The sequence below is a fragment of the Miscanthus floridulus genome, chromosome 5, assembly GCF_019320115.1.
Source record: "Miscanthus floridulus cultivar M001 chromosome 5, ASM1932011v1, whole genome shotgun sequence".
Lineage (NCBI taxonomy): Eukaryota > Viridiplantae > Streptophyta > Magnoliopsida > Poales > Poaceae > Miscanthus > Miscanthus floridulus.
In genome coordinates, this window is record NC_089584.1 from 124437427 (window position 1) to 124458713 (window position 21287).

At 44.1% G+C, this 21287-nt stretch overlaps 1 protein-coding gene across 5 annotated transcripts; it reads left to right on the plus strand.

Annotated features, from left to right (window-relative positions):
• Positions 1–3356: 3356 nt before the first annotated feature.
• Positions 3357–8362, plus strand: LOC136453423 (protein PIN-LIKES 6-like). Of its 5 annotated transcripts, none has more exons than XM_066453997.1 (12): positions 3357–3413; positions 4549–4817; positions 4990–5069; positions 5860–5984; positions 6070–6191; positions 6350–6583; positions 6678–6752; positions 6859–6959; positions 7066–7118; positions 7250–7444; positions 7628–7749; positions 7872–8360. In XM_066453997.1, exons 2-11 carry the CDS (start codon positions 4623–4625, stop codon positions 7747–7749), a joined length of 1302 nt encoding a protein of 433 aa, XP_066310094.1. In that variant the 5' UTR covers positions 3357–3413; positions 4549–4622; the 3' UTR covers positions 7872–8360. The 5 variants fall into 5 exon arrangements, with proteins under 5 accessions (XP_066310094.1, XP_066310096.1, XP_066310097.1 ...); XM_066453999.1 differs by lacking the exon at positions 3357–3413 and adding an exon at positions 4258–4366; XM_066453996.1 differs by lacking the exon at positions 3357–3413 and adding an exon at positions 4308–4366 and having other exon boundaries at positions 4533–4817.
• Positions 8363–21287: the final 12925 nt, after the last annotated feature.

Here is a 21287-nt window from a genome sequence, read left to right on the forward strand (position 1 = left end):
GCCGCCATCCGGCGGTAACACAGTCCGGAAGGACTCCCGCCTCCACTAATCTGTTGAGCTCCGCCTCTTCGGTCCGCGACGGCACCCAGTCTTCATCACGCCTGACTTCGGCAATCATCTTCTTGGGGCTCATCTTTTTTGGCTTCGCAGCTCCCTTCTTCGGTGCCATCTCTTAGATCTAGTTAGGGTTTGGCAGCGGCAGCAAGTATGGATGTGAATCTGGAAGGGCGAGGGCTGAGGAGGAAGATGAAATGACAAGGGGGCAAAGGTATGAGCGCGGGGTGCGATGGCGCAGTTATAAAGCACTTTTTCCACCTTTTCGCATTCGAGGGTTTTTGGGAAACCGTTCCCGCACATTGCGCTTCTCCGAATTCTCCACAACTGAAGGTGGGCCGTTACCTAGGCCTTCGCACAGCCCCGGCCCGCATTGTTTATTTATCACCGCAATTGGTTATTACTCGTCGAATATTCGCCAACATCTCCGCCGACCATTACGGCTCAGTAATTACTGTTGTACAGTCATTACTCTGGTGTTTTCTCCGCGATTTTGCTGTTCTCTAAGTTGACTGCTGTTTTTGATCCTGACACCACGTGACCATGTCACCTACTATCAGGCTCGGGGACTAAGTGGACACACTTCACCTTGAGGTGAATGTGCTCTTCAGGGCTACGCTCGGGGACTGGCTGCCTGCTCGGCTGATTTTCTACTTTTTCTACTTTGGACCCTGGCACCACATGTCTACATCATTTAGTGTCAGGCTCGGGGACTAAGTGGACACACTTCACCTCGCAGTGAATGTGTTTGTTTTTTCTGAAAGACTCCGTGTCTCTGCAAATTGATGAAGACTATCTCCTTTTCTCGTGGTCGGACTCTAAGTGGACACACTTGATTCACTGCAAAGAAATTTTCGAATCTGAACTTGAGCTCCTTACTCCCTTATGGCAAGCCGTACTTGGGTTACACTGCTCGGCAACTGCTCATAACTACTCGGCAACTCATCACGGTGGTCGGACCATGAGTTTGACTGTTTGGCTTTGTTCGCACCTGCTCAGACAAGCTCAAGACGGCGTTGCACAACGGGTACAAGGTGCTCGGGAACTAGCTGTGGGGTGTACAACCCCGGATACCCACGGCAGACCATATAGGCTGCACCCCCAGGGGTGGCCTGGCCTATAAGACAGCCTTGCGGGACACGACGCTACTCGATGCCTCCCGCAAGACACCAGAAAGATATCCTGAAGATATTACGAGATCTGTTAGGATATGTATGATCTTAAGATTCCTGTAATCAGTTATTACTTTTCGGTTATCTCTCAGATCTAACCGACTTGTAACCCTGCTCCCCGGACCATGTAAGGCGGGCAGTAACCCCCTCTAAACTCACGCAATATCATACGATAGCTAATACAAATCAACAGACCATAGGAGTATGGTATTACGTTATACTGATGTTCTGAACCTGTCTAACTCGTGTCTCTGTTGCCTTCTTGTTCTTGATCTCACGCTCCTCTGCCGATCAATCTATCTTCGTGGGATACCCTTCGGAGGACTGCCGACGATATTATGTCGACATAGACTGTCTCCAACAAGAAACTCATATGGGCACCCAAACTCAAAATTGGTAGCAAGAGACCTAAAATCAGCCTCCAACAGAGTACCTATACGGGACCTATTTTGGGTTGCCTGAGAGGCACACCCTAATATATGGGCATCTTTTCTCCTGAAAACCCATTTGCAGAAATAATTTTTTTTAGGTATTATTGTTAAAGAAGATATCGAATAGGTATTGAATATTTTACCTATAACACTATCAAAAATGAATGAGTCTTGTATTTAAAGTGTCGTTGGAGATAGCCATAGGAGTTCTTCGCTGCAAACACCCCTAGACTGGGAGACAAAAAGGAAATAAACCTAGCAGGGGAAATGAACCCGCCACATGGCATTGGCAAGCCGCCCGACGGGGCCCGACCGCCATCCAATCCACCACAGTCCAGAGGCAGGCAGGCAGCACGCCAGCACGGAGCAGCGAGGCTGGGCGTACGGCCCGGGCCGGGACGAGCGCAGCGGCACGCTCCCAATTCCTCGTGCCCCTGACCTCTCCGAGAAAATTGGCTATTTGCCATTCCAAACAATGGGCTTCGCAAAATTGCCATCCAAAAGATTGACTTCGCAAAATTGCCAACCTAAACATGTATACTTTTTTTTGCCATAATCCATATTTAGCTCCTTTGTTTCTTTTTTTTTGGATTCGTCCCCCATGCGAAAAGACATTTCTGCCCTTGGCTGCCGGGAGACGTCAGGCGGATCACCCTTCGCACCTTGGCTGCGTCAGGCGTCAGGCAGATCAGCTGATATCTGAATCTAATGGCCTGCATGCTTCTGTACGAGCTACTGTGCATGCATTTGGCCGGGTTTTGAAAAAAAAACAATCAGGTGGACAATATAATTAGAATACATGCACGCCTATGTCTGTCACACAAATTCATAAATTGAGAATAAAATGAGTTCACATCCGAATCCATAAGCTGAGTATAAATGAGTTCATCTCACACATGCATAAATTGAGCCTAAAAACACAGATATTTGATTTTCACTCAAAAGTTCAATTCTTCCTTCCTCATCGTGTGACTCTACTATCTGCAAGTTGTCCCAGTCAACTTGTGGTATAGGATCATCAACCTCCATATCAAACCTAAACCACATATCGTTTGCAGTTTACGGTCGACGCCGGTGCATCCACCGTGAGGGACGGACTCGGACCCGGTGGGGCGCGGGACGTTGGGGCTGCATCTAGCCTACCGAGCGTGTCTGCCGCCTGCAGCAAGATGAGCGCGCTTGCTGTTGGGGCCGCGACGAGGTGCGGCGAGGTCGCTCTGAGTTCCACCGTGGTCGTGCCGACGGCCGCCGAGGACGCTCCGAGTTCCTCCATGGTCGTGTCGACGGCCACCGTGGTCGCGGCAAGCGCGGGTGGACGGCGTGGCGGCGCTGAGCACGGGTGGTTGTGTGGCGGCGACGAGCGCGTCCGCCGGCGGTGCGGCGTCGCGGCCGCCCTGCATCGTGGATGTCTAGGGCACGCGAGCGGCGGTTCTTCGTTTGGAGTGCTTTCGTACGATGCGAATAGTCTCGATCTCATCTCTTCATGTCAATTAAGCAGAAGGGCAACAATGTCTTTTCGCGTGAAAGGGATTCCCAAAAAACTATTAACAAAGCAACTAAATAGGGAGTATGGCAACAAAATCAAAGTAAATATATTTAGATTGGTAATTTTGTGAAGTCAATCTCTTGGATGGCAATTTTGTGAAGGTTTGCGATGGCAAATAGCCAATTTTCTCGACCTCTCCCCTCCGCTACGGATTTTCAATCGCACCCCACGCGCGCACCGGGTGACACCTCGACTCGGCGGCCTCTCGCGGTGAGTTGAGTTCTTCGCTTCTGGGGCCAGTCCGCCTCTAGCTTGGTCGGGGGTTCACGATTCGCGGGTGGCGTGGCGTGGCCTCGTTCGCGATCGCTCTCGCTCGCATTGAGCGATTCGCGACTGCTTGTTTGTTTGCTTTCTCTCTGTCCCTGTTTTTTGGATGTAGATGGTGATATGTGGCGTCGGGATTCTGAGCTCGGTTGCTTCCTAAGCTTCCGCGGAGTGGTTTAGCGCGTATATGGTAATCGGTTTTGAAGCTGCTGTTGATATGGATGTGCCGTGTGCGTGACGAATCGAATCGGCCGCAGGATGCCTACTTCCTACGCAGCTCGGCAGCTGGGGAACTGGATCCCCCGACCATGCGAATTTCGAACCCAGGACCAATGGAGTGCTCAGGGGTCTCGGTGTCGTCATCTGGAGTGCTCGGGGGTCTCGGTGTCGTCATCTTTTTCTAGCAGTAGGAGTGGTTGTTTGGAATCTAGTCAGGGCCTGTTTGGTTTTTTTTAGTGCGCGGCCTAAAGTTTAGTTTCTGGACTAAAGTTTAGTCCGGATCTTGTTTGATTTTAGGGACTAAAGTCTATTAATGCAGTTGTATAAAGATAATATTACCTCTGTTGAGATGAAGATATTATAGCTGCTGGCCACGGGTGGGATGGGGAGTAATGAGGGGCAGGAGTATCTCCAGAACACTTTAGTCCAGTTTAATCAACCCCTCATGGACCAGGACTAAACCCTTTAGTTCATATGTTTGGCATTTTAGGGACTAAAAGTAAGTATTTTAATCTATATTTTAGTTTAGTACATGGAATCAAAACAGGCCCTTAGTCATAATTTCTCTTCCCGAATTTATTGTATTGTCGATGCGTGTGTTTTCGTCCAACAAGAAGTTTGTTATTACTAAGCTTCCCGCTTCGGGGTAGCTGCCTGCCGTATCGCGTTACGCGAATCCGGTGAGCTGGGCTCTGCGCGTTCCTCTTGACTCCCTCTGTGCGAACGAACGACGAGCTCTCTAACAGCTGGGTGGCCCCTGAACAACCAGCGCCAAAAGCAGTTCCACAGTTTACCTGATGTTACCTCTATGTTTTGCCTTCTAAAGTCATGCTTAAATAATGGCAGAGTCCAATAATGGCAGAGTCCTGGTTGCGTGGGTCACTGGATCCTGAGGCAAGGAAAAGAAGGCTTCAGTAGTCAGGTCTGGGTCAAGCCATGATGGAGAGGTCGCTCCTGGAGGTGCTGTCCACGGCGGCGCAAGGAGGCACCGAGGGGACGTCGGTGCTGAGCATGCTCAAGTACGCCGTGCTGCCCATCGCCAAGGTGTTCACTGTCTGCTTCATGGGGTTCCTCATGGCCTCCAAGTACGTCAACATTCTCCAGCCCAACGGCCGCAAGCTTCTCAATGGGGTGAGCTTTGTCTCTTGTAATAAAAGCTAGTTAATGGAAGGTTGCGTAATGGACAACTGTAGCTGGATTTTGTTCAAAAGTAGGAATATGTGGAGCAGTAGAGGACTTGATTGTGCTAATATGTTTTCTCGCTTTATGAAATTAGATATAATATTTTCACTGTTTGCTGCAGCTTGTGTTTTCCCTTCTGCTTCCATGCCTTATATTTTCCCAATTGGGTAGAGCAATCACTATCGAGAAGATGATACAATGGTAAGGATAATTTCGATTGTTATCGTACTTCAATTTTTGTTATTATAAACATAGTGTCATGCTTCGTCCAGGTGTGCATGGTTCTTGATTTCTGATGTGTGAACTATTGACCGAGAAGTTGTTTTCAGCTAATCATCTCTATATTTGTATATGCCGCTGGCCCTCTATAAGCAATACATCCTGCAAATATTAGATTACTGAAAATGACAATCAAATGGTGTGCTATTGTTGATCTTTCTGGTTGGGTCAATCTTTAAGTAATTAAGTTCCATATGGAACAATTTAGCTTTGGAAGCTCTAGCTTTCTACAAAACTACAAAGAAAAGACCAACTGAAGGTGAAGGAAATCAGCGCTCAAGCATTAATTTGGTTCCAGTTGAATTTATGGTTCATAGGGATTGACTCCACATTCCAGGATTAATTTAGTAGCGCTACTTTATTTTTAACATACTGAAATACTGCAGTAAAGATTGGAGAAACTATTCCAAGTAGTTTGTTTCCATATAATATAGTAACCTATTTTTTTTACTGGCAATATATATCTTGTAGAAAATGATAGAAATTTATGTAATGGACTATTCACTATTCTGTCCTACATTTTGACATATTCATGGATTCCTTTCCCCTTCGTGTGTGTATATGTATAACAAGTGTCCACTTTTATGCATAAGCTTCTTTAGGAGTATGTGTCCTCGAAATTTTCCTTTGTCAAATAACTGTTCTGAACTTCTGTTCTGCTTTTACTTTTGTTTTGTTTTTTTATATATCATCTATACTTGCATGTTTGCAGGTGGTATATTCCAGTAAATATTGTTGTAGGCGCAGTATCCGGCTCTTTGATCGGATTTGTTGTGGCATCTATCATCCGACCTCCATATCCATACTTCAAGTTCACTATTATCCATATAGGAATAGGTACCACTTTTGTGTTCTGAAAATAAGTTTTATTTTCTATTTACCATTCGTTATCCAATACCAATGCTCTCCTTTTCTTTTGCAGGAAATATTGGAAATATACCTCTGGTCCTCATTGCAGCGTTATGTCGGGATCCTTCTAACCCATTTGGTGACTCTGATAAATGCAATCAAGATGGGAATGCGTATATCTCATTTGGCCAATGGGTACGCCATACTCTTCGCTTTTCTCAGCTTGTACATGCTCATTTTTACTCAAGTCAGCATAGTGACCTTGTTGTTTAAAGATATCCGCTTATCATCTAGACTATGCATACAATTAGCTGTTGAGGTTATTCACTCAGTAAATCCTCGATATGTTGCAGGTTGGTGCAATTATTGTTTACACATATGTATTCAAGATGCTTGCTCCACCACCAGGACAGACCTTTGATGGTTCTGAAGAGGATGAACTCCCAATCAAGGCATCTGGAGAGAATACAGTGCCCCAAATAGGAAATTATCTTATGAACACTCACACTAGTACTGTACCAGAGAATGAACCGTTGTTATCTGCTGGGGAAGTTCAAAAGGAACGTGCCACTTCTGTAGGAACAAAGGTAAGAAATTCTAATAGTGGAGCTGATTTCGAATATCAGTTTGGTGCTCTTACTTCCCACTGCAAAATTAGATGATTTTGTTATATTAATGCAGATAATGGGCTATGTTAAATGTGTGGTTAAGTTCCTGAAAGACAAGCAGCTTCTCCAGCCACCGATTATTGCATCTGTATGTATTGCTGCTGTTCTACTAGCAATTTTTAAACCAAATTCTACTAGCAATTATTTATATACTAATTCTACAACCTTTTCCCCTTGACCATTGTTTAACCCAGGCGTTCGCAATTGTAATCGGTGTTATCCCATTCTTGAAGAATTTTGTCCTTACAGATGATGCCCCTCTGTTCTTTTTCACAGACAGCTGCCTCATTCTTGGGTATCTACATGTTTCATTTCTTGTTTTGTTCTCTTGCCAATAAAGTTATCAAACTGAGATGAATGTATCTATCATCTATCACCTAATTATGTGGCATACTTTTCAGAGAAGCTATGATCCCATGCATTTTACTTGCTGTTGGGGGTAATCTTGTCGATGGTAAGTAACTATTTTAGTTAAAACTTTGGAGAAATTGCATGGGGTGTGGTCACCCTTAGAATAACCATCTTATTTGGTTTAGAGGTATTTCTCATGTTTTTGTCTTTATCCATGTTTATTTATGGAATCAGGCCCTGGTGAAGGAAGTAAGAGGCTTGGTGTCCGTACCACCGTTGCTATAATTTTTGCACGGTTGGTCTTGGTCCCTCTTGCTGGGGTTGGCATTATCATATTAGTTGATAAACTTGGTTTCATTCCCAAAGATGATAAAATGTTCAAGTTTGTCCTGCTACTGCAGCATTCTATGCCCACATCAGTGCTGTCAGGTATGTGAAACCAACAAGGGATGTATCTTATCAGCTATCACTTATCTTCATGTGCCCATGTGTACAGATTCTCAACGATTTTGTGTGTTAGTTGACATCTGTAAGGCATTGGGTGGTGCCTTGCATGTTCTCCATGTTAGGAAACCACAGTACGGAATCTGAGGATAGGATTGTTTGTTGCAGGTGCTGTTGCAAATCTGAGAGGGTGTGGAAAAGAATCAGCTGCAATTTTGTTCTGGGTTCACATTTTTGCCGTGTTCTCCATGGCGGGATGGATTATTTTCTATCTGAGCTTGCTCTTCTAAGTATGTCACACCTTGCTACCGCAACAATCTGGAATTTGTGCTCGCATTCCCGCCTGTCAGATGTAACTGCAATTTCTTGCTAGATAATATTACTTGATCTGATTCCAATCAGTTGATTGCAGATACCTTGCTGCACAGGAATATCTTTGAGATCAAATATGGTCCAAAATATTGACGAAGAAACTAGTACCGTGAACTGTACAGTAGCCACTAAATCAAAGTTGCAGAGGTACAATTGCATCAGTAAAGATATATGGATATGGTCCCTCCTATAATACCGTGGTCTCCTGCTGCTGCTGCAAGCAGTGAGCGATGGGAAGACAGTGTTTCCCTGCACCTATCATCAGGCCACACAGAACCCTAGATTGGGATGATGCCCCGCTTATCAGAACCCTAGACTATGCAGTGCTCCACGATATTCATTCATTTGTACTTCCGTGTATTGTAAATGTAAACCTTGAGATGGCTGTGTTCAAATAGTGCCCTTTTGGGCGAGGGCTGAATAGTATAGATGTATTAATACTACCTTAGGCATGCCTATTTGGGTGTTGGATTATGCAGCAAATGATGCTTTATCATGCAGAACTTTGTGCCCACTATCAAAGACTTGCAAGCTGCAAGCTAAGGCGCACCCGCGGTTTGCACAGACCTTGCAGTCTTGCTTTTTAATGCTATTTTTTTATTTATCTACAAACATGTTTAATATAAAATATATCTCATTTGTAATTTAATAAATACTTATTACACCTAAATATTAGTATTTCTAAATATAATGAAAAGCTAGAGGTTTTGACGGTACTCCATCCAAAGTTACGTAGATCTGTGATGTGGTCGTACTAGATGTCGTCTGATGTCTCCCATGTGCTTATAGATCTGAGACCCTGCAGATCTGAATAAAACAGACAAGCTACATTCTATGATGAGATGTTTGGAAGGTAGGATTCATAATTGAGTAATTAAAATAATTCATCAATTTTTATTTTCTCATATTTTATCGAATAAATATACTCCAACAGTACCAAGGAATCGTGCCAGCATAGGCACACACGCTGTTGTCGGATAAGAAGAAAGAGTTAAAACAGAGAAAATGGCAGTAAGCAGATCTCGGCAGTTTGCTCGCGGTGAGGCGTGTTCTTCGGAACAATTCTGAAGGGCCTTTGGAGTTTGGACCCTGTCCATCATCCCAGCTAAGGCAAAAGCCCAAAGCGGCCAACCGGCTGGTGCTCTGTTTTTTTTTTTTAACCCCCGGTTGGTGCTCTTGCCGTTCAAGATGCAGCAGAGCTGCATCCTTTGAAACGTCCGGGGAGACGGGACACGGGAGTGCTCCAAAATCAAAATAGTCCCACAGGTAAAGTGGAATATGTTTCCCTCTCCTCCCCCTGCTGCGGTGGCACGACCGCACAGCTTCGGAATCAATTCCATGACCACATGGAAGCAGCAAAGCAAACACAAAAGCCAGCCCCCATCGTCATCTCGGAATAACTTTGCAGCGTTACCATCTCACTATCACTCCATTTTAACTGGTGCGTGTAATGAGCTCTAATATCATGCGTGCGCCAATAACATGTTCCTGAATAAGTCCATTTCTAGAGTTATCTAAGTCAAAAAAATTAGTTTGATTGAAATTTATATAAAAGAGCATAAATATTTATAGTTCTAAATAAGTCAATTCCTAGAGTTATTTTAAGTTAAACTTTTTTCAAGTTTGATCGAAATTTGTATAAAAGAGCACAAATATTTATGACACTAAATGAGTATATCATGAAAATATGTTTTATTGCTCGCAAAAAAAATATTTTATGGTGTAACTAATGATACTATTTTGAATCTCTTTTAACTCTTCTCTATAAATTCAATTAAACATAAAAAAGTTTGACTTGAAGACAACTCTCGAAATTGATTTATTCTGGAACAAAGAGAGTACTTAGATGATGTTGTGTTACATGGTATGACATGCTTTTATTGTTTATCCCCGACATCCAGTTTAGGGCATAGACATAGGGCTAGACAACTAGACCATCTAGACGGACAACTATGGTCTAAGATAGTCTAGATATGGCTGCTATATGAGTTTTTTTTTTGGATTTGGCTGAAGCTCAAGTCCTACTTTTGTATGTTTTCTGGTGAGATTGGTTCTTTTAGAGTATATGGTTGCTATATGAGTTTCGGATTTGGCTGAATTGAAGCTCAAGTTCGGCTTTTCGTATGTTTTTTATGAGATTGGTTCTTTTGGAGTAGACGCCGGGAAAAAGCCACAAAAGTTTGAATACATGACAAGTATGTTGGAGATTATTATTGTCCCGTTCGGCTTACCCCATATCCGGCTTGTTCAGCTTCTTTTTTCAGCCAAAATAGTGTTTCTCTCTCACAACATTTCAGCTAGAACAGCGTTTTTCAGCCAAGTTTCAACAAACCGAACGGGACCATGATTATTATTGTTTTTTATTTATTTTTGGAGGAGATGTAATGTCTCACCGATCTTCATGCTCAATCGCTCACCAAATGGCGCCACAACGCCGTAACCGTAAGTTAAGCCAGTTTATAGACGGTAACAGCTGCCCCCTCGGATTGACTAAGAGCTCCGCCACGGAACTTATGTTTGTAATGTGGAGCTCAAACATTGATCTTCCCGCACTAATATATATAGAGTAGCTGGTTGTTATACTCAATCGTATCAAAAGAAACTTTAGTTAATTTTGCTTAAAAGTTAAAGTGTGATCATGAGATTTTAAATGTAAAGGTTCATGTCGGTGTTTTCGGACCACCGATCGAGTACATTTGTATTTGCGCGTCTGGCTCGGATGGTGTGCTCGGAGAACACAAGGGTTTATACTGGTTCGGGCGGAACACTCCTACGTTCAGTTCACTGTTGCTCGTGTTACCGGTACTTGGTTTGCAGTAGGGGTGACAAACAGACAAGAGAGGGAGAGGATCCCAAGTCTCTGGTGGAAGGAGTGAACGGGTGCTGAGAGCTCACGTGCCGCTCAGGCATGTGCTAATGTCGTGCTCTTGTATCAAGATCCCCCTTTCATGGAGCACCCTGCTTCCCCTTTTATAGGCGAAGGGAAAGCGCGGGTTACAGAGGAGAAAAAGGAGAAGAACGAGAGAGAAGAAGATTTTCAGGGTTGCCGGGTCAATCTTTTCCTTCATGCGGGTCCCGCCGATCCAGTAGATGTCAACAGAGATGGCTCCATGTTGCGGCCCTGTTCGTCACTGGTGCCATGCACAGGCGTCATCTGTCGGTCATGTCGTTCCACTCTGTCCCGGCGGACGTCGTGGTGAACTGACGCGCCTGTCAGCGTCCGTACGAGAATTAGGCAGAACAGCACCGGTACGCCTGACACTATTCTTGATGTGAATCCCCAGGTATGGCCCATCATGGCCACAGATTACATCGAGGCATGCTAGCCTCTTCCCTGGTGTCAGAGTTTTGACCTAGGCCCATACGCTTGGACCTGGAGTGGTTGGCGGCGGTATGGGTCTCCGTCGTATGAGATAGAACCCGCGTCCTCGAGGTCGGGCGAGACAGAGCCCGCGACCTTGGGTGAGACGAAAACCGCGTCCTTAGGGTTGGGCGAGATGGAGCCCGCACCCAAGGGGTCGGGCGAGATGGAGCCCGCAGCCTCGAGGTCGGGCGAGATGGAGCCCGCAGCCTCGAGGTCGGGCGAGACAGAGCCCGCGGCCTTGGGCGAGATGGAGCCCGCACCCAAGGGGTTGGGCGAGACGGAGCCCGCGGCCTCGAGGTCGGGCGAGACAGGGCCCACAGCCTTGGGGTCGGGTGAGACCTTTTTGTTAGTGTTTCGAGTTACCACCGACGAGTAAATTTTTAGTATTGCGCGTCTGACTCGGATGGTGTGCTTAGAGGACACGGGGTTTATACTGGTTCAGGCAGAAAGTTTCTACGTCCAGTTCGTCACTGCTGCTCGTGTTACTAGCACTAAAAGTTTGTAGTAGGGGTTACAAACGAGCGAGAGAGAGACAGGCCCCAAGTCTCTAGTGAAAGGAGTGAACGGATGCTAAGAGCTTGGTCGCTGCTCAGCCGTGTGCTTGTGTGTATCTAGATCAGATCTCGATAAGTCGATCGAGTCTATCTAGCTTGAATCAAATCCCCTTCATGGAATGCCCTGCTTTCTCTTTTATAGGCAAAGGGAAAGCATGGGTTACAGCTGAGGAAAAGAGAAGAATAAGAGAGAAGAAGGCCATCAAGATCGCCAGGTCCTTCTTCTCCTTCATGTAGGTCCCACAGATCCTGTAGATGTCAACAAGGATAGCTCTACATCGTGGCCCTGTCCATCACTGGTGCCATGCGCAGGCGTCGTCTGCCGGTCATGGCGTTCCATCCCATCCCGGTGGATGTCATGGTGAACTGACACGTCTATCATCGTTTGTACGAGGGTTATGCAAAACAGCACCGGCACGCCCGATGCTGTTCTTGATGTGAACCCTCAGGTATGGCCTGTCATGGCCACGGGTTACATCGAGGCGTGCTAGTCTCTTCTCTAGTGTCAGAGCTTTGACCCAGGCCCATACGCTTGGACCTAGAGTGGTTGGCGGTGGTATGGGTCCTCGTTGGGCGAGGCGAAGACTGCACCCAAGAGGTCAGGCGAGGCGGAGCACAAACCCAAGGGTCAGGCGAGGTGGAGCCCGTGGCCTCGGAGTTGGGCGAGGTGGAGCCCATGACCTTGGGGTCGGGTGGGGCAGAGCCCGTGACCTTAGGGTTGGGCGAGGCAGAGCGCAAACCCAAGGATCAGGCAAGGCGGAGCCCGCGGCCTTGAGGTCAAGCGAGGCAGATCCCACAGCCTTGGGGTCAGGTGAGGCGGAGCCCTCCCCCAGAGGTCGGGCGAGGAAGAGCCCGGGGCCTTAGGGTCAGGCGAGGCAAAGCCTGTGGCCTTGGGGTCGAGCGAGGCAAAGCCCATAGCCTTAGGGTTGGGCGAGGTGGAGCCCACACACCTAGGGGTTAGTTGGAGCTGTAGCCACGCTCTTGACTGCTCGGATGAATCAATGTTGATGAACATTAGCTCCTTCTCTTCGGGTACCGTAGTATTGGTCCCCGACACATTTAATACGTCTCGAGCCATCCAAGGAAGTTAGTGTGGGCGTTAACTTCCTTGCTTTGGGTATCCCTAATATCGATACGTGACAGTAGTGTAGGGTCGAGATGGTGGACTAGAGGGGGGGTAAATAGTCTTTTCTAAAATTAATCGCGTCGGCTAACCAAAACAAGTGCGGAATTAAACCGATTGGTCTAGCCAAGACTACACCCCTCTATCTATGTTCTCTAGCACCTTCCAAAGATACTAATTAAGCAACAAAGGTGCCGGGCTAGCTAGAGCTCACCTAACCAATTCTAGGAGCAAGGTCACACAAACCTATGCCACTAGTACTTTAAGCAACAAGGGAGCTCCTACACATGCTAGTAAGCAAAAGCACAAAGCCACCTAATGCTCACTAGCAATGCTCCATAACAAGGCAACCAATGCCAAATTAGAGAGCGCAAATACTTAGCTACACAAACTAAGCAAAGTGACTAACAAGGTTACACAAACCAAATTAGCCATGCAAGGGAGCTACTTCTATGCTACACAAGTAAGAAGGTAACTAGTAAGCTACACAAGCTCAATGTATGCAAAAGTAATTACAAGCTTGTGTAACGAGGATGCAAACCAATGGGAAGAATAAGGTTGACACAGTGATTTTTCTCCTGAGGTTCACGTGTTTGCCAACACGCTAGTCCCCGTTGTGTCGACTGCTCACTTGGTGGTTCGGCGGCTAATTGGCATCACCCGCCAAGCCCTCATGTCGGGCACCGCAAGAACCTATCCTGAAAGTGAGGGTAGCTCAATGACACGCTCAACTAGAGTTGCTCTTCGTAGCTCCCGCGGGGCGAGCACAATGCCCCTCACAAAGCTCTTCTCCAGAGCACCGCACAAGCTTCTTGCGGGCTTCGACAGAGACCACCACCAAGCCATCTAGGAGGTGGCAACCTCCAAGAGTAACAAGCACCACCGGCTTGCAACTCGATCACCTAGTGCTACTCGATGCAACCTCATGATGCAATCGCACTAAAATCGCTCTCTCACACAATCGAATGATCACTATCAAGTATATGTGAGATGGAGGGCTCCCAAGCACTACTACACAAGCCACCAAGGCTCTAGTGTGCTCAGCTTCTGGCCTAAGGCCGACCATGGCTTCTATTTATAACCCCATGAACAAATAGAGCCATTACCCCTTCACTGGGCAAAAGTCGGGATGACCGGATGCTCCGGTCCGATCGACCGGACGCTGGACCTCAGCGTCTGGTTGTGCGATGCACGCCACATGTCCCCTTCTTCAAACACTGTTCATCCAATCTCAATGGTCATCTGATGACCAGACGCACTAGCTTGAACTGACCGGACGCAGCAACCCCAGCATCCGATCATTTCCAGTAAGGTACCGGACATGACTAGACACGTGAAAGGGTTCAATTGAATTTCAATTCATATCTTTATGAAAGGGTTGTCATCAATTACCAAAAAGGGAGAGATTGAAAGCTCTAGTTTGGTTTTGGTGAATTAATGAAACCCTAAGTGCTAACCTAGTTTATCAAGTGATCATGAGATAGGTAGCACATTCCAAGTGGTGAAGCAAATGAAGATCATGACATGATGATGGTGATGCCATGGTGATGATCAAGTGCTTGGACTTGAAAAGAAGAAAGAGAAAAACAAAAGGCTCAAGGCAAAGGTATAAATAGTAGGAGCTATTTTGTTTTGGTGATCAAGACACTTAGAGAGTATGATCACATTTAGGTTTGATAGCCGTACTATTAAGATGGGTGAATCTCGTATCGGAATGCAGTTATCAAAGTACCACTAGATGCTCTAACTTATTGCATATGCATTTAGGATCTAGTGGAGTGCTAACACCCTTGAAAATATTTGTGAAAATATGCTAACATATGTGCACAAGGTCATACACTTGGTGGTTAGCACATTTGAGGAAGGGTTAGGAACTTCACCGGCGAAGTGTTCGCCCATAGAGTGCGGATAGTCCGACGGTGCCACTGACATCCTAGACAGAAAAGATGGAGGTCACTGTAAGTGACCAGACCAGTTGGACCGGCATGTCTGATCAGTGGCAGCAGAGGGCGCATAGTGTCGGTCTCTGACCGAACGCTGACAGGGTGTGTCAGGTCCTGCTGACGTGGCAGTGGACAGAGGAGTCACCGAGTGACTGGATGCTAGGTGTGTCCGGTCGAGCATGACCGGACGCGTCCGGTCATGAAAAGTCGTCTCTAGATGCTTACTGGAAACGACCGGACGTTGGGGTTCAGTGTTCGATCACTTTGAGCTGTAGTGTCCGGTCGTCACTTGACCATTGAGATCGGGCGATCAACATTTGAAGAGAGGGGACACGTGGCACGCATCGCGTGACTGAACGTTGAGGTCCAGCGTCCGGTCAATATGATCCTCATCTTGTGTTGGTTGTGTGGCACCCTATTGAGGGTTTGGCATGTGATGCCAATTAGCGCGTGAACCTCTAAGTGAGTGAATCGCCACAACAATGAGTAGCTTGTCGACAAGCAAGTGAACCTCGATAAAAAATCATTGTGTTCATCATTTGATTCTGAGGTGATTGGTCTTCATTGGTATTCATTCTTGTGATTGTTTAGCTCCTTCCTCGACATGGCGGTATAAACATCTTGCTCACTCTCTTTATATTACCGCAAACTAGTTGTCAAGCTCTTTAGTGTAGCTAGTTGTGAGAGCTTGTTAGTTTGGTTAGTGTGGCTCTTTAGTTAGCCTTTGAGAGCACACTAACTTAGTGTAGTGTCATAGCTATTGTGTGGATAGAAACTATATAAACTAGAATTATGGTAGGTGGCTTGCTATTTTAGTAGGCTAGCGCAACACTTGCTTTGCCTCATAATTATCTAACCAGTTTGTTAAGTGTTGTTATAGATTTTTTAATAGGCTATTCACCCCCCCTCTAGCCATTAGGACCTTTCAAGTGGTATCAGAGCCAAGGTCATCGTGATTTGAGACTTAACAACCTTTGGTGTAAAAATGGCTCAAATCAACAACACCAAGAAGGCACCCCAATTTGATGGCACAAATTATCCGTATTGAAATCAAAGATAACCACACACATTAAGTCAATCAATAGAAAAGTGTGGAAGGTGGTAGAAACCAAAATTGAGATTGGTGATCTGGAGAATCCCACTACGGCCGAAGAAGTGCTTCTCCAAAACAATGACATTGCTTTAAGTGTCATTCATGATGCAATTGATGAGAGAACATTTGAGCAAATCAAGAATATTGAGATGGCTCATGAGGCATGGAAGAAATTGGAGAAATCATTTGAAGGCACTCAAGCCATGAAGGGTGCAAAGGCATATATTCTCAAAGAGAAGTTTACAAGCTTCAAGATGAAGGAGGATAAGAGTGTGCCGGAGATGTTTCATAGGCTTCAAGTGCTTGTCAATGATCTCAAAGCACTTGGAGAAGAGGTGAAGGATAAGGACTTCTCCCACAAGTTCTTAAGATGCTTACCTTCAAGATTTGCCACATTGGTCACTATTCTAGTGAGGAGTGGTTTGGACACCATGACACCAAACTAAGTGTTGGGAGATATAATGACCGATGATACATATAGAGATGATGATGAGAAGAAAGAAAAGAATGAGAAGAAAGATATGAAGAAAGATGAGAAGAAGAAGAGTGTGGCATTCAAAGCCACATCATCCAAGGGCAAGGCAAGGTAAGAAACATCAAGTGAAGATAATGGCTCATGGGATGATGATGATGATGAGAAGATGGCTCTCTTTGTCAAGAAATTTGGCAAGTTCATGATGAAGAAAGGGTACTGTGCTAGAAGAAAGAAATCTTCATCCGAGAATAAGGAAGAGTCAAGGAGGTGCTTCAAATGTGGAAGCAAAGATCATCTTATTGCTCAATGTCCATACAATAGCGACAATGATGACGACAAGAAGAAGAATAAGAAGAAGGACAAGAAGAAAAAGAAAGAGAAGAAGGACAAGATGACCTTTAAGAAGAAGAAGGGTGGTTCATATGTGGTCACTTGGGATAGTGATGCTTCCTCAAGTGATGATGATGATAGTGATGATGACAAGACCACCAAGAAGAAGGCACTTGCAAGCATTGCAATCAATGAGAAGCCTTCTCTCTTCGACACTACATCATGCTTCATGGCTAAAGCCACTAAGGTACAAATTTGTGATGATGGAAGTGATGAAGAACATGATAACAAAAATGAAAATGAAAATGATAATGATAGTGATGATGATGAACCTACTAAAGATGAATTATTTGACATGCTAGAAGATGCTAAAGAACACTTTGACATTAAGAGAAGGGAATGCAAGAGCTTGAATAAGGAGGTAAGAGACCTTAAGCAAGCCCTTGATGAGCTCAAAGCAACTCATGAGAGGCTAGAGGAAGCCCATGAGAAGCTTGGCAAGGCTCACAAGAAGCTTGAAAAAGCTATTCCTCTTTGCTTAATGAGCAAAATAAAAAGAAGCATGTTGAAACTTGCAATGTAGGCTTAACTTGTGATATAATTAATGAATCATTATCTATGCCTATCATTGTTGCTCCCACTAACCCTTCTTGTAGTACTTCTACTTCCACCTCATCTAGTAGTGATGGTTTCACTTGTGATGCCTCACTAATGGTTGAGAATGAGAACCTCAAGAAGGAGGTCAATAAGCTCACTCACACCTTAGCTAAGGCCTATGGTGGTGAGGACCGCTTGCTTATGTGTTTGGGTAGCCAAAGAGCTTCTCTCTACAAAGAGGGATTAGACTATATCTCCAAGAAAGGCAAGGCGGCCTATGCTCCTCACAAGACTAGTTTTATGAAGAACAATGGTCGATTTTGTATTAGTTGCAAGCAAGTTGGTCTAAAGAGCATGAGTGCAAGAACAAGAGTAAAAATGCTAATGTATCCTCCATTAAGATTAATTCTTTCTATGTGCTTACTAAGGGTACGAATGGTGTAAAGGCTAAGTTCATTGGTAAACCATGGATGGGCTCAAAGAAAAAAGCCATTTAGGTACCAAAGAGCTTAATAACTAACCTTTAAAGACCCAAGCAAGTTTGGGTACCTAAAAAGAATTAATCTTCTTTTATAGGTCAATTATAAAGCTAGAGGAAGGCATTGGGTTCTTGATAGTGGGTGTACTCAACATATGACCGGTGATGCAAAAATGTTAACCTCAATCAACACCAATGGCAATGATGGTTATGATAGTATTATATTTGGTGATAATGGCAAAGACAAGGTCAAAGGGCTTGGTAAGATTGCAATATCCAATGACATTAGCATATCCAATGTGTTGCTAGTAGAGAGCTTGAACTTCAATTTGCTATCCGTGGTTCAATTGTGTGATCTTGGATTCAAATGCATATTTAGGGTAGATGATATAGAGATCATAAGTGTAGATGGCTCTAACTTTATCTTCAAAGGCTTTAGATATGAGAATCTATACTTGGTTAATTTCAATACTAGTGAAGCTAGATTATCTACATGCTTATTCACTAAGTCTAGTATGGGTTGGTTATGGCATAAAAGGCTTGGTCATGTTGGAATGAAACAATTGAATAGATTGGTTAAGCATGACTTGGTTAGAGGCTTGAAAGATGTTGTGTTTGAAAAGAATAAGCTTTGTAGCTCTTGTCAAGCTAGAAAACAAGTTGGAAACACCCATCCCAAGAAAAGCATGATGAGCACTAGTAAAGCATTTGAGTTATTGCACATGGATTTGTTTGGGCCAACACAATACACTAGCATCGGTGGTAACAAATATGGCTTTGTGATAGTGGATGATTATACTAGATACACATAGGTATGCTTTCTAGTGGACAAAAGTGATGTGTTTGCAACATTCAAATTATTTGTCAAGGGCATTCACAATGAGTTTGAAACAACCATCAAGAGAGTTAGAAGTGACAATGGTAGTGAGTTTAAGAACACTAGAATTGATGAGTTGTGTGATGAATTTGGAATTAGACATCAATTCTTGGCTAAGTACACTCCACTATCAAATGACCTTGCTGAGAGGAAAAATAGAACACTCATTGATATGGCAAGGTCTATGCTTAGTGAGTATAATGTTAGTCAATCTTTTTGGGCCGAAGCTATCAATACGGCTTGCTATTATAGCAATCACCTCTATTGTTACCCATTGAAAGAGAAGACACCATATGAGCTCTTGAATGGTAGAAAGCCCAACATTGCATATTTTCGGGTCTTTGGTTGCAAATGCTATATCTTGAAGAAAGGCACTAGATTGGGCAAGTTTGACAAGAAATATGATGAAGGATTCCTACTTGGTTATTTCACTATAAGTAAAGCATATAGAGTTTAGAATTTGGATAGTGGTACTTTTGAGGAAGTTCATGATGTTGAATTTGATGAAACCAAGGGTTCACAAGTAGATAATGAGAACTTGGAAGATGTTACAGGCATTTAACTTTCAAATGCCATGAAGAACATGGATGTTGGTGAATTAAGGCCTAGGCAAGTGAGTGATGATGAAGATGATCAAGTGCAAGTGCTCTATAACTCAAATGTGCAAGATGATACAAATCAAGTTAGTACAAGTGTCTCTCATGATAATGAATAAGATCAAGTGGCTAGTACATCATCTCAACCCAATGATCAAGCAAGTGCAAGCAATCAAGTTCTAATCCTCCAACCAACCAATATTGCAAGGGATCATCCATTGGACACTATCATTAGTGATATTTCAAGAGGTGTGCAAATTAGATCAAGATTGGCTTCATTTTGTGAGCATTTCTCATTTGTGTCATTCATTGAACCAAAGAAGATAGATGAAGCATTGAAGGATGTTGATTGGGTGAATGTTATGCATGAAGAGTTAAATAACTTTACAAGAAATAAAGTATGGGAATTGGTAGAGAGACCAAAGGGACACAATATAATGGGAACCAAATGAGTCTTTAGAAATAAGCAAGATTAAGATGGGATAGTAGTAAGGAACAAAGCAAGATTGGTAGCACAAGGCTATACACAAGTTGAAGGTCTTGACTTTGAAGAAACATATGCCCTGGTTGCTAGATTGGAAATTATTAGAATCTTGCTAGCCTATGCTTGTGCCCACAACATCAAGCTCTATCAAATGGATATCAAGAGTGCATTTCTCAATGGTTACATCAATGAAGAAGTATATGTTGAGCAACCTCCTGGTTTTGAAGATGATAAGAAGCCCAACCATGTGTACAAGTTGAAGAAGGCATTGTATGGCTTGAAACAAGCACCTAGAGCATGGTACGAGAGATTGAGGGACTTCCTACTCTCTAAAGGGTTCATAATGGGTAAGGTTGACACCACTCTTTTCATCAAGAAGATTGGAAAAGACTTGTTTGTGTTACAAATCTATGTTGATGACATCATATTTGGATCAACCAATCAAGATTTTTATGATGAGTTTGGAAAGTTGATGACTAATGAGTTTGAGATGTCCATGATTGGAGAGTTGAGTTACTTCCTTGGTCTTCAAATCAAGCAATTGAAGAATGGTACATTTGTGAGTCAAGGCAAGTATATCAAGGACATGATCAAGAAGTTTGGCATGAGTGATAGTAAAGCCATTAGCACATCAATGGGAACAAATGGCAACTTGGATAGTGGTACAAGTGGAAATATGGTGGATCAAAAATTGTATCGGTCTATGATTGGAAGCTTACTCTATGTGACCGCATCAAGGTCGGATGTCATGTTTAATGTATGCATGTGTACAAGATTTCAAGCCTCACCAAGAGAAAGTCATTTGAAGGCTACTAAGAGAATATTGAGGTACTTAAAGCATACACAAAATGTTGGTTTATGGTATTCCAAAGGAGCAAAGTTTGAGCTAGTTGGTTACTCCATCTCGGATTATGCGGGATGCAAGGTTGAAAGGAAGAGCACCTCGGGCACATGTCAATTGTTGGGAAGATCACTTGTTTCATGGTCATCAAAGAAGCACAATAGTATTGCAATATCAACCGCCGAAGCCAAATACATATCCGCCGGTAGTTGTTGTGCACAAGTACTTTGGATGAAGGCCACTTTGAGTGATTTTGGAATCAAGTTCAAGAAAGTGTCATTGCTATGTGACAATGAGAGTGAAATCAAGATGACCAACAATCCGGTTCAACATGCAAGAACAAAGCACATTGATGTCCGCCACTATTTCATAAGAGATCACCAACAAAAAGGGGATATTTTCCTTGAGAGTGTAGGCACCAAAGATCAACTTGCCAATATATTCACCAAGCCATTGGATGAGAAAAGGTTTTGCAAGCTAAGGAATGAGTTGAATATATTAGATTTCTCAAATATGTGTTGATGCACCCCCCCCCACTCATATGACATACCTCTCCTTCGAGCAATCCAAGGTAAAAGTTGATTGGCATGGCATACATCCTTGCTAAGGACTTGTTTAGTGCATCTAGACATCTTTCACATTTAATAGGCTTATTCATAAAAATCAAATGAATTTGATGATTGTATGGTATCACTATTGCT

Bases quoted from the DNA above. Each gene is read 5' to 3' on its own strand.
- LOC136453423 (XM_066453997.1), top strand. From the start codon at position 4,623: ATGATGGAGAGGTCGCTCCTGGAGGTGCTGTCCACGGCGGCGCAAGGA. The intron at 4,818-4,989 runs GTGAGCTTTGTC...TGTTTGCTGCAG, and splicing joins GCCGCAAGCTTCTCAATGGG to CTTGTGTTTTCCCTTCTGCT. The intron at 7,119-7,249 runs GTAAGTAACTAT...TTATGGAATCAG, and splicing joins TGGGGGTAATCTTGTCGATG to GCCCTGGTGAAGGAAGTAAG.